Source organism: Bombus vancouverensis, chromosome 17, assembly GCF_051014615.1.
Source record: "Bombus vancouverensis nearcticus chromosome 17, iyBomVanc1_principal, whole genome shotgun sequence".
Lineage (NCBI taxonomy): Eukaryota > Metazoa > Arthropoda > Insecta > Hymenoptera > Apidae > Bombus > Bombus vancouverensis.
The window spans coordinates 3,291,769-3,303,782 of record NC_134927.1 but is presented as its reverse complement, the minus strand read 5'-3'; the positions used below and the strand labels follow the sequence as shown (position 1 = coordinate 3,303,782).

The 12,014-nt window shown below is 26.7% G+C and overlaps 2 protein-coding genes across 6 annotated transcripts in view; one reads left to right on the top strand and one right to left on the bottom strand.

Annotated features, from left to right (window-relative positions):
• zip (myosin heavy chain 10) overlaps positions 1 to 3,717 on the top strand; it is a 28,659-nt gene extending 24,942 nt beyond the window's left edge. For 2 of the 5 annotated variants that reach the window (XM_076626224.1, XM_033348647.2), the window contains one exon: positions 778 to 3,717. In XM_076626224.1, the coding sequence (XP_076482339.1) occupies positions 778 to 904 (127 nt within the window). In that variant the 3' untranslated portion in view covers positions 905 to 3,717. Of the gene's footprint in view, positions 1 to 31; positions 113 to 777 lie in introns of all 5 variants that reach the window. The other 3 variants (XR_013060639.1, XM_076626223.1, XM_076626225.1) reach the window with 3 other exon arrangements.
• A 567-nt stretch (positions 3,718 to 4,284) lies between these two features.
• Positions 4,285 to 10,616, bottom strand: LOC117165180 (uncharacterized). Its single transcript, XM_033348639.2, has 5 exons — positions 10,530 to 10,616; positions 9,043 to 9,311; positions 8,876 to 8,974; positions 6,120 to 6,408; positions 4,285 to 5,830 (listed from the first exon to the last, which is right to left on the bottom strand). The coding sequence occupies exons 2-5, from the start codon at positions 9,142 to 9,144 to the stop codon at positions 5,646 to 5,648; spliced, it is 675 nt and encodes a 224-aa protein (XP_033204530.1). The 5' UTR covers positions 9,145 to 9,311; positions 10,530 to 10,616; the 3' UTR covers positions 4,285 to 5,645.
• Positions 10,617 to 12,014: the final 1,398 nt, after the last annotated feature.

Genomic DNA, 12,014 nt, shown 5'->3' with positions numbered 1-12,014 from the left:
AAGAAATGACTATACATATTAAAATATTTAGGCGTCGAGGGAAAAAGAATAGTTCATACCCCACGTGAAAAAAGCGGAATTTCTTCAAGTCTCAAGCATTCCTCGAGTCTTGGTTAGTCTATAAATTAAATTACTTTTAATATCGAATCATGTCATTTATACATATGCATATAGTTTAGATATATTTTTGAACTATAAAATATTCAATTATATAGAATATTTCTTGCAAATATTTCAAATAATTTTCTCCTTTGTCTTGTTACTTCCTTTTTTCTCCATTATACTATGTGAGTTGTGACTATTACTACTTTTCATTTATTTATTTTATTAATTGTATATTATTTTGTAGTGCATCCTTCCTTCCTGACTATTTGATTAATTTTATTAACGATTCTTTTATCCCAAAATCTATTTTCCCTCTTAAAGATATATCACTAATCTTATACGTGTGTATTACATATATAATTTTAGTTACATTCTCATTAACTTTACTTATTCGTTTTCTGTTTCTTTATGTAATTTCAAACATCTTCAAACATACTAAGAGACTTTAAAATAGTTGTTTTAAAATGCTTATCATATAATTTGTTATTACTTTGTTAGTTTTGCGTATATAATTGGTTGACTGGGAAAAGGGTATACCAAGCATCTGTAGATTGAAAAACGACATTTAATTTTGATAATTTAAAAATCGTTTTGTTTATTTTTATGAAACTATTCATCGTCTTTCTTAGATAGCAGGGTATTTGATTAAAACTGTATGAAATGTCTGCACAGACGAGGTGGTCCTCCAATAAGCCTTAGTTCGACGCGTCTGAAACGCGGCTCTGTTCAAACCGGTGGATCCGGCGACGATTCGACGACACAGGATGAAAGCATCGATGGTGAGGAAACTGTCAACTGAACAAGAAAACACACCACTTATTGAACCCTCACAACGCAGGAAACTCATAAAAATATCCAGGTCCAAGAAGTGTGTGCAAGATCCGTTTCGATCAAAGTTAAGTTCGAATCGGAGAACTCCTTTGTATGAGTTCAGAAGTCGATTCCAGTGCACCCAACGATGCCATTACACGAGGGCGGCGGCTTTCTTCTGTACATAAGAAACCCGACAGGGCCGATTAAGTAGTATTTTATCTCCGTTTCTTCCGGAACTCCACAGAAAATGACGAATTTTCTCTGGTCAACTTGATATGAGCGAGTCTTTCTTATATATTTTATAACAAGCTTATTAACGTTTTTCAATGTTAATAAGCAAACAGCAAAAGAAGGTTGTACAAGTAAATTTAATCGAACTTTTTTTTCGATAAATTCAATGTGCAAAATATACGCTTACGAAATATGTATATTAATGCTATAATGCATTAACAGTACTTGAATGCCATACACACTTCATATTTGACATTCTTTCAATTATATCTTACAATGAAGATGTTCGTCATTTTTTTGGAAAATGCTACCACATAGTCGGGTAAGATTCAGACTAGAAATATATTATTGGGGCTGCATAATCGATAACGAATTAACACCGCATTTAGGCAGCATTAATATCTATTATAATTATATTATAGTTATTATTATTATTATTAATTATTATATTGCCGCAGTTTTTATTTTTATCGCGAAAAATATCGTAATATGTTACTTGTAATTATTTTTAATAATCAAGTCAATGGCGGACGATTCTAGCATCGTTCCGAAAGATGTGAGATTAATAGAATTTTCGAAAGGCTGAAACTTACTTTTTGTTAATCAAAGTGTTTAAAGAAACTGTTTTTTAAATAATATACTAACAGCATCGAATCAAACGAATAAAAAGTAAATTTAAAACTTCTGAAGAAAAATTGCTTTTATGTTTCACAGAAGTTTAAGGACAGTTCTAAAGGAAATTAAAGCAGATTGAAACGATCGAAAGCTAAAGAACGTCTAAGAAAACTTGCTTTTTTATGTCTAAATACCTTGCACAGAAAAAGATATCTTATTCGGATATCAAATTTCAAAGCGAAGAAAAGTAGTATTATTATTTTTAAGAAAAATTTTATTCTTTATGTTTCGGTCGAATGTGTTAATAATTGCTCTTCTTGATTTCTTTCAAATAATCATTGTATAGTCAATTTTTTTGTTTCCAACTCGTCTGACGGAACGAACTAGAAATCGACGATCGAGAGTTATCAATTGGTACTTAGGGTCGATCGTAGATCGAGAACTTTTTCGTTTCGTATTATTCAATTTTAAATGCATCGAAAAGTCGATGTATGTTTTCATATCATTGTTTTACCATCTGCATGAACTTATAAATATCATACTAATAAACGTCAATTTTTTACAGCTATATATACATATTAAACTTTTTCAAACAGTTTCGAAGGACTACTTTACTTCTACCGGTAATGTTTTTAGGTAGAAAAGCAATGTTCTAATGAATTTCTTTATGCATTTAAAATTGAATCGTCGAAAATCACAAAACGAAATTTAAAAAAGGAAGAAGAGAAAGCCAGCAATGTTTTTATATATGCATTTTTTATGACATGTGCATTTCTCATGCATTAGAAAAAACGCATTTTTAACCTCCTTTTGTAAAGATTTAAACAAAGAAAAGAATTTAAAGCAGGCAAACGACTTTATATGTACTTGCGATGTTCCCTGTTACCTTGAGATATTCATTATTTGATTACACAGATAAATATTCTTAAAGGTATTTACAACCCGGAATGAAAGATAAAAGGAGGTTAATGAGCGATCATATGTATTACACGTACATATGTATACGTATACAGAGTATCGTAAAGTATGGGGTATTTGGTAAACAAGTCTTATACCGAAAAAAATTATTATAAAAAAATTGAATGATACTACTTGATCAATTTATTTTCTACGGATTTACTTCATTCTTCAATTAAACATAAAAAAAAGCTTAATAGATATGTATTTTTTGCGATAAAAGTACCTAATATATAACGTGTACTATCAATTTCGATATTGAAAACAACTACATTACTTCGTAACCGATGCTGGAGCAAAAACAAAATATACTTTGTACAAAAATATTATTTCCTAAGTGCAACATACTTTATTGCATACTTTATATATATGTCCGGAATATTCTATTTTTTGATATGGCAAAGTGATTGGTGTCTGGACGAAACCGGCCTGTTTTTTACATTAAACAACTTTCTAGTGATTTTTTAGGCGGGCTTTTCAAATTCGCAATTGAACTGCCACTTCACACCATCGTGGACTATTTTCTCCACATAATGATGATGAATTAAATTTGAAAATCTTTTGATTAAATTAATAAACTTATACACATTTTCGACGAATTTACTTAATAAGAAATAAATTATAATTTCATACGTAAAAAGAATCATTGTATTCAATTATATCTATTGAATAGAAATGTCGACGATGTGTGAGTAGAATACAAAAATGAAATGTAAAAGGATACATATACATATTTGTACTTTTTTTAGGTCTGGAAACATAGGTGAAAGCTCTGAACCTCAGGATCTTTTATAAAGTATAGAAAGCTTGAATACCGAACACTGAAACGTCGACAACCTTTTCATCAAATGCATTTCTTTTTGATGGAAATTTGGATGATTGTAAAAAATATACATCTTTAATTGTGCAAAATCACACCACAATAATAATAATTATTATTTTTATTATAAATAATGAATAGAGATATAACAAATAAATAATGTAAAAGGAATTCAATCAACATAACAATTATACTAAAATATCTCCAATATAGCCATAATAAAAATTTTGTTAATTTTTCCTTTATTTCCTTTTTCAATTATTGAAATGAATTTACAATACTTAGTAAAAACAGAATTTTATTTCTTATTCTTAATATACTCATATATATATACATATATACATATATATATATATCTATATGTATATCTTCTAAAAATACCAAATTTTCTGATATTCCGTTATCAAAGATGTTTAAGTAATACATTCAACATTTTGAAAAGAATTAATATTTCAAGATAGACTCTTATTATCTTATTTGTTTCTAATTTGAGTGTAAATTTAATATAGAATTAGTAGGAGAAATTATAATATGTATATACTTTTTAAATTGAAAATTTGTTTATATCAAATTATTTATCTAAGATAACAAATTATTAAAAAAATTTATATATAAAAATAAACTAAAAACTCAATAACATATTTTTTATAAACCATCCAAAATTTCTCTGAAGGAAAAGGAAATCTAGACCACCTAATGTTATCTGTGAACTGCTGTGAATTTGTGTAAATAAGCACAGAAAATAATTTTCAACTGTGGTGCATTTTATTTAAGCAATTAACTTTGGAATTGGAAATGTTATCTCTATTTAAGAGTATGAATCCCAATGGGGTTGAAACAGATAAGTATGGAAAAAATAAATTAACTGGAAGAGTAAAAAATGGGAGACAGCGATAATAGGATTTGACCAGCTAAATAATGAATCTTTTTGATACATTTTATATAGGTATAAATCAAATATTAATAACACTTAAGTATGTTAAAGAGAAAGCATAATAAATGCTGAAAACTGAGAATAATAAGAAAGTGTTATGGTCAGTGATTTTCAATCGATTATTTAATTAATGATTGCTATATTATTTCTTTATAATTTTATATTATTATTAGCATCCTTTTAAAAAACTGTAATTTAAAAAATTAGTTGAATTTCAGAGAAATTTGTTGATATAAGAGCATCGAATATTTAATTATGTAATATATTTGTTATTATTGCTTAATACATTTTTTAAATTAACATACATGAAAGATATGAAAAGAATGTTATAAACACAAATTTTTGAATAATAGAATTTTTTTTAAGCTAGGAAACTAATTCTTTAAATTAATAGTTCTTTAAACTATTTACACATGATTTTGAAGTTTTATAATAATAGATGATTTTAATTTTGTGTAATATATAAAAAGCAAATGAGATTTATATATTATATATTAACATTATTAAGAAACGTTTGTTCCATTTAGTATCCATATTTTTACGAAGATGAAGACTTTTATAAGAAATATTCACCTTCGTTTGACTTTTTTTATTCAAATAAATATGTTAAATTATTTATATCGGATAGACAGCAGATGAAATAGTTTCAACGGTTTTAGATTAAATGATTTTGTTAAATTTTGTTTGCAAATTAATTAATACAATCTTGTATAATAGTTTCTAGTTATATGCCATATATTATTTTGAATATTGGCATTTTGAACATTATCCCATATAAACAATTTGTTTTGATAACATTTTCATGTAGTATGGAAGAACGCTGTATCTTCAAGTTGAAGAAAACATTAATGTTATTTTCATTCATTTTGTATCTCTTACAACTATAAAAATTATTGTACATTGAGATGCTAACTATAATTAATGTAAGTTCTTGTTTTTCTTCCTCTTTTTGAATACTTGTTATTTAAAAACTATATAGGAATTCATTCATATATATCTCATATCTGTATTATCTTTAACATAACAAAATTATTTGTACGAATTTGTATGAATAAATTAACATAACACACCTTTCATATTATCAAATATTAAGTTTGCATTAACGCTAAAAAAACGCAGATTGAACATCACTGAGCCAATGACATTGATGCTTCATTTTATTATTAAAGGTCAATTTCCCTGTAGTTCTTTCAGTTGCCGTACTAATCCTGGACTTGCTAAATCCAGAGGCGTTTTCTTTTGTTTATTCATCAGTGTTGTGGTAGCACCATTTTTCACTAACAACTTAGCTTCATCAACACGATTTTCCTCGCATGCTAAATGTAATGCACTATTGCCATCAACATCTTTACTATCTAGAAAAAAAAGTTTCCTAGGTAAAATATATACATCATAGAACTAATATTTATAACTCATACAAATTATTATCTAATAATTCAAAAAATAAATTTAATTACATTTACTTAAAAACCACAACATCTAAATTGATGTTCAGAGAAATGTAGAATAATAATCTTCATAATTGTTAAGAAATTAAGCTGTTGAAAGCTTACTATTTTTAGATGAAAACATCTATTTAAAGATTATTAGAAAATTAAATGAAATAGGTATTGATTAAACAAAGATTTTAATATAAAAATCTACCGATATCTAAATTTCGTCCATATTCTATGAGAAGTTTCACAATAGCAATATTGCCCTTAGATGCGGCTCTATGTAGTGGTGTAGCACCACGTTTGTCGGTAATATTAATATAAGCATCTTTTTCTAGTAATGCAACACAAATAGATTTCCAGTTTTTTGATGCCGCATATTGCAATGCTGAATGGCCTTCTTGAGTTTTGGCATTAACATTTGCACCTTCATTTAGTAAGGTATTAACAACTTTCTCACGACCAGCTGATGCTGCCAAAATTAATGGTGTCATATCCATCTAAACAACACAATTAAAATATTTAATTAATTTAACATGATGCAATTAAGGAGTAGATGATTCCTCATGTAAAAATGAGTTGATGCTAGGTGCTACCCTACAATATTTTCATAAGCCTTTGGACAACATTAGAACTTGAAAAACTAAAAATAAGTAGTAGTAAAAATAAGTAGTGTAGTTTTGAATAATATCTAGTTTTGAATGTTTCTAAACTATTACTTATGATATATTTGATATGAAATTGATTTTTTAGGTTTTCTTTTTGAAGTAAAATTACATTATCAATAGAGTTAGTAATTTATTCTAAATTGTTTATAAATACAAACAGGAACTAACAATAGTTAGATTAGATGAATAAAGAAAGCTGTATTTAACATATGTCAGCCTACCTTACAATTTTTTTTAAAGAGATAAGACGAATTTTATCTTATATTTTTAACTTTGCATGAAGAAACTTTTTTTTTAGTTATACTATAATTTCATGTATTTTCTATATAATACAAAATATTATATTCTATTATTACTATATTTTATGATATGAAGCGATATTTCATAAGTGAAATTATTGCTAAAATATTTGCTTACATTCCTAAATGTTAATTCAGACTAGATAATAATAATAGTCGCAAAATACTTATGTGGCAAATAATCTCTCATTTAAGGCCTAAGGTATAAAAGACAACAAATATTAGTCGTGCTTGTAGATTTTAAAGTATCAAATTTGCATCTGATGTCTCATGTATATACACATTGATATGTAGCATAAATTTTAATCTTTCAAATTGTATTCAGAGATCTTCTTATAATATCTTTTGAGTTATAAAATGAATCTTGCTATTAATTAAAATCTAAACAATCTAAATTCAAATAATGCCTAAAATATGTCCTCATCACAAAGGATTATATAAAAAGATAATATAAAGATCTAGAAATTGTATGACTGTTTTTATAAATATGTAATTACTTATTATTAACCATTTCATAGTGTATTACGTGAAAGATTCAGGCTAATTAAATGTAGTATTATACATTTCATGTCTTAAATATCATCATATATACATATGTACATAAAACAATTATTAATAGGTATTTATTTCTCATACTAAGTTGAAAATGTGCATTTTTTGTATCTGACATTAGAAAAGCAAGAAATCTTGATAATAAAAAAATAATTATTTTCTAAATCATTATCTCTTTGTACTTTTATTACATTATCAAAAGTTTAATATATAAAAATTTATTTCAAGGTATGCTATTCAAAACAGTGTTCTTCACAAATTTCAATTTAACAAAAAAAGTTACATATGGTAGACAAAATGTTGACTTCATAAATAAGTTCAATGACCTAAAATTTATATCTTCTTCTTATGAAATAACTGTGGTGTAAACAAATATTATTTTACAAAATAATACAAGATTAATATCTGTCGATTTTTGTTATTTTTCATAATAATATACATAATAATATACATGATCAATATCTGTTAATTTCTATCATTTTTCACTTTTCGAAAATACAATAACATGTATCATAAATTACAAATTATGTATAGTAGTTTAGATTTATATAAATTGCGTATCACTAAAATTCACAGAAAAGAAGAGATAAAGGCAATTATAAATATAAAACAAGAGTATAAGCTTCATTACTTAATAGTGTAAATATTAATTTTAAACGACCAAAATTTTATTTCATAGAAACATATTTTTTTGTTTATATCGTTTTTAACCGTTTGAGCTCCAAGCAGCGCGATCGCGCTGTTTAGATTTTGTGTCAAAGAGTCCCATGCTGATGGTATTTTGTATCTCATTGTTATCTTCTCCATACTTTTAATTGAACAAAACTTGGAATATTTATAAACTAATAGTACGCATATATAATAATACAGATAAGTAATAAATATGACGAGCGCTAATGTGTTGTTTGGGATTTTTTCACTCTATTTTTTCAATGACCCCTAGGATTCAAATGGTTAAATATGTTTTTATGTAATAAATCATAACATTAACACTTTATATATAAAAATAATATATATATGTTATTATATATATTATATACTATATATTTATTGTATATACTAGGAAATAACATATTCAATGAAATTGAAAACAATATTTTAGTTCCTATAAGATATCATATATCAAATTTAAACGACTTTAAAATGCTTTTCACATAGTAAGTTTAAGAAATCCCTCAACAATTCAATAGTTTAGTTTAGTTTATTACTTTTCTACTGAAAACAATTCAGTAGAAAATCTGCTTTAGGTAAATATTGCCTATTATATGTACTATTATATGTAACATACTAATAAGTAAATATATATCGTGATTTATTTAGAAATAATAGATAGTTAAAATAAATGTTAGGTAACTCTGAATAAAACTAGTAAGATATGAGAAAGCATATTTTGCAGTTTACCATAAAATTATATGACAAATTACTTACTAATGGCTTATTTTACTTACATCATCAGTAGGATCTACCGGTACATCAAGAGATAATAAATATCTTACTAAGTCATCGTGTCCTCCAAGTGCTGCCCAATGTATTAACATTCGACTATTCTGAAGAAATAAATTTGGCTAATAACATAACCTTAAAAAATATTTCATATAAACAACGATGCACTTACACCATCTTTAGCTGTTTTTAATTTTTCATTTTCATTTAATAAATTTTTAACGTCTGTGGTTTTGCCGCGGTAGGCCATATCATATACCGAATTTTCAGACATTTTTGCTGTTTTCTATCTAGCATGTAGCACACGACTGATGTTTATGTTTGATTTTAAGTATTAACAAAGAAGCAGTGAGAGTCCTCCCATCCATTGCTTAGTTGTTTCACAATGCAGGTGCTGCACCATACAGCCAAGTGTTGTACCACATTAGTATGTATAAGAACCTATAAAATTAAGGTACAGACGAAATATGAGGGTAGACCAATCATGCAATATATTTTTTTGGCCCGAAATCCTGAAACTAGAGCCCTACTACCATTGACTAAAAATAGGATATTCTTGTATTGCTGTATGCTCATCTATGTTATTACCATATTCGTGTCACTCCCAACATTACCAACAGAATACAAAACAGATTGTACCGCTTACTGTAGTAAGGATTACAAATTGTCACATGAACGATACCCACTTTAAAAAGATAAAAATCTACGAAATAATTTACAATCTAAGATTATTTGGAACAACAGTAAGATACAGGCAAAGAGATAAGTAGGTTAAATTTCCAATTTTCTGGTTGTTTTTAATTAGTTTCCACAATTAGTTAATTACTTTGTTTGCAATTAATTAACTAATCTCTTTCTCTTTGCTTGTTTTATTTCACAATAGTAGTTAGTTAATATAAGCTAGTATTAGATACAATGAAACATCAAAAAGGTAAAAGGAAACATTATAATTTAAACAAGTGCAATTTTTCTAATTCCAATAATTGAAAACATCCAATAATACTCAATGTTTCAAAGAATGGAATTAGAACAAATCAATTACCAAATATATTAAATGTTATTCTAGATGTTTTACACAGCACAGGTTAGAAACTTAGAGCTATTGTTTCCAATCAAAATACAAGTAATTAAAGAATGACAAAAAGACGGGTTAATATTCAAAATCCTTATTTTATTAGAAATAAAAAAATTCACTTTTTATTCGATTATTTACATTTGCTTAAAACCGCCAAGAATAATTGTTATAGAATTTAGAACGAAATGAAATTACAAGAGCATTTTACAAATTAACCGAAAAACAAAAAGCCAGGTGATTTTGATAAAATGAAATGTAAGCCCGAATTCCAAGTATTCAACAAAAGAGTTTCTTTTACTTTGTTCACTACATGTTCAACTAATTGTATAAAACCGAGCATCATACCAGCTTTTTCGAAACCTTCAATAACTTGTTTGATAATTTAAATAGCAAATCTCCTCGTGATGTATATCAACACAATTACGGAGTATGCCTAATGTTTAGGTTATATAGTGGTTAGTAATGATATCTTCTGGATTAAAAACTCAGCCTCGTTTCTTAAGATTGCAAGAATTAGTAAATGTCATTGTAAGCTTTGCCATGATTTAAAAAAGAAAAATGTAATGTTTTTAATGATTTCTCACTTCAATACAGATATTTTAAAAAATTTTGTTTCAATTCCTAGAATGCACGGTGACACATACAATCGGAATCCTTCTGTAGAAGCAGTGCGCCCCACCATCAGAAAAAATGGTGTTGAATTTGAATAGTAATTCTTATAACAATAATTGTCAACCTGATTGTGACGCAACTTTATTAGAAGAGGATATAATCTTGTCCCAATTCATTACGTCCACGACAGACGATGTTCCATTAAATAAAATGGAAAAAGAGAACATTGACATCGAAAGTGAAAATATACAATTAGAAATTGACAATAAATTAGCAGTATTGTCGATGTCAACGTGCTCTTTAAAGATGTGCGTTATAGAATATCTCGTCGGATATATTGTCAAAAAAGCACTGAGATATTTAAATAGTAATAAATATAACAATAAAAATCTATATAATAATAAATATAATAATAAACATCTAAATAATAATAAATCGGTGCTTTAATTATTTTGTTGGTAAAAGTAGAGAACATCCGCGTGATGAACAAACAGTAATAGCCCTTCGCGCATATGTTGTTAGTGATGCGATTACTTTCGAACATTTATTAGTGCCATCTAATAACTTTTATAACATTTTCAAAGTTAGAAATGCTATATTCGATTATTTTTATCCGGCACTATGCAGTGAAACGTCTATTTTGGATAAATTATTTCGGATTGTATCTAAAGCTATAAATAAAATATATCTAAATTGATTTATCTAAAACGAATGTGCTGTACATCGGAAAGATATGGTCTATTTAACTCTACAAACAAAATTCGTAAGGATTCGGTTTGGTTAGGTCGGCAGCTGAGATGTTCTACAGGCATTATAGAGCAATTCTAGATTACGAAATTTATGAAATCTATAATATATCCTTCTATATATACATATGCGTGGTTTTTTTATGTGTCACGGTGAAATAAGTAACTATAACGCATGAAGAGTTTTAGACTGCTGATATTTATGCAAAATTATAGTTTTATAAAATTCTTCGTCTTTATACTTCGTACATTCTTGAATATGTAGCATACTTTGCATATTTTTGTATATTTGTATTTATCATAATTGCAGAAATATCCGTAATCTAGTTTTTATGCCTAGTACCAACTTAGAAACAATTTCTAATACGTATTTCTAATAAGTATAAGTGTATATATTTACGTTTCGTTCAAATTTTAACTTTTTCAGGATTTACTAAATTGACTTTTATTTTACTCTTTGTTTTAGTTTCACTTTTTATATTTTCTTACACAGATTATGATAGCTGAATCTTATCGTCAGATGTAGCTACTAAATTTTAAAAAAGTTTAAGTTAGGATATGTATATATGTGTATGTAGATAAATTCATAAATCAGTTTTTTTTTATTTATACATTAATGTATGGATTATTATTATAGAAACGTTGGATGTATTCTGGGATTATTAAGCCGTTTTTTATGCCTGTTAACATTATTACATTATTCAGCACATA

Bases quoted from the DNA above. Each gene is read 5' to 3' on its own strand.
- LOC117165180 (XM_033348639.2), bottom strand. From the start codon at position 9,144: ATGTCTGAAAATTCGGTATATGATATGGCCTACCGCGGCAAAACCACA. The intron at 8,975-9,042 runs GTAAGTGCATCG...TTATTTCTTCAG, and splicing joins TAAAAACAGCTAAAGATGGT to AATAGTCGAATGTTAATACA. The intron at 6,409-8,875 runs GTAAGTAAAATA...TGTGTTGTTTAG, and splicing joins CGGTAGATCCTACTGATGAT to ATGGATATGACACCATTAAT.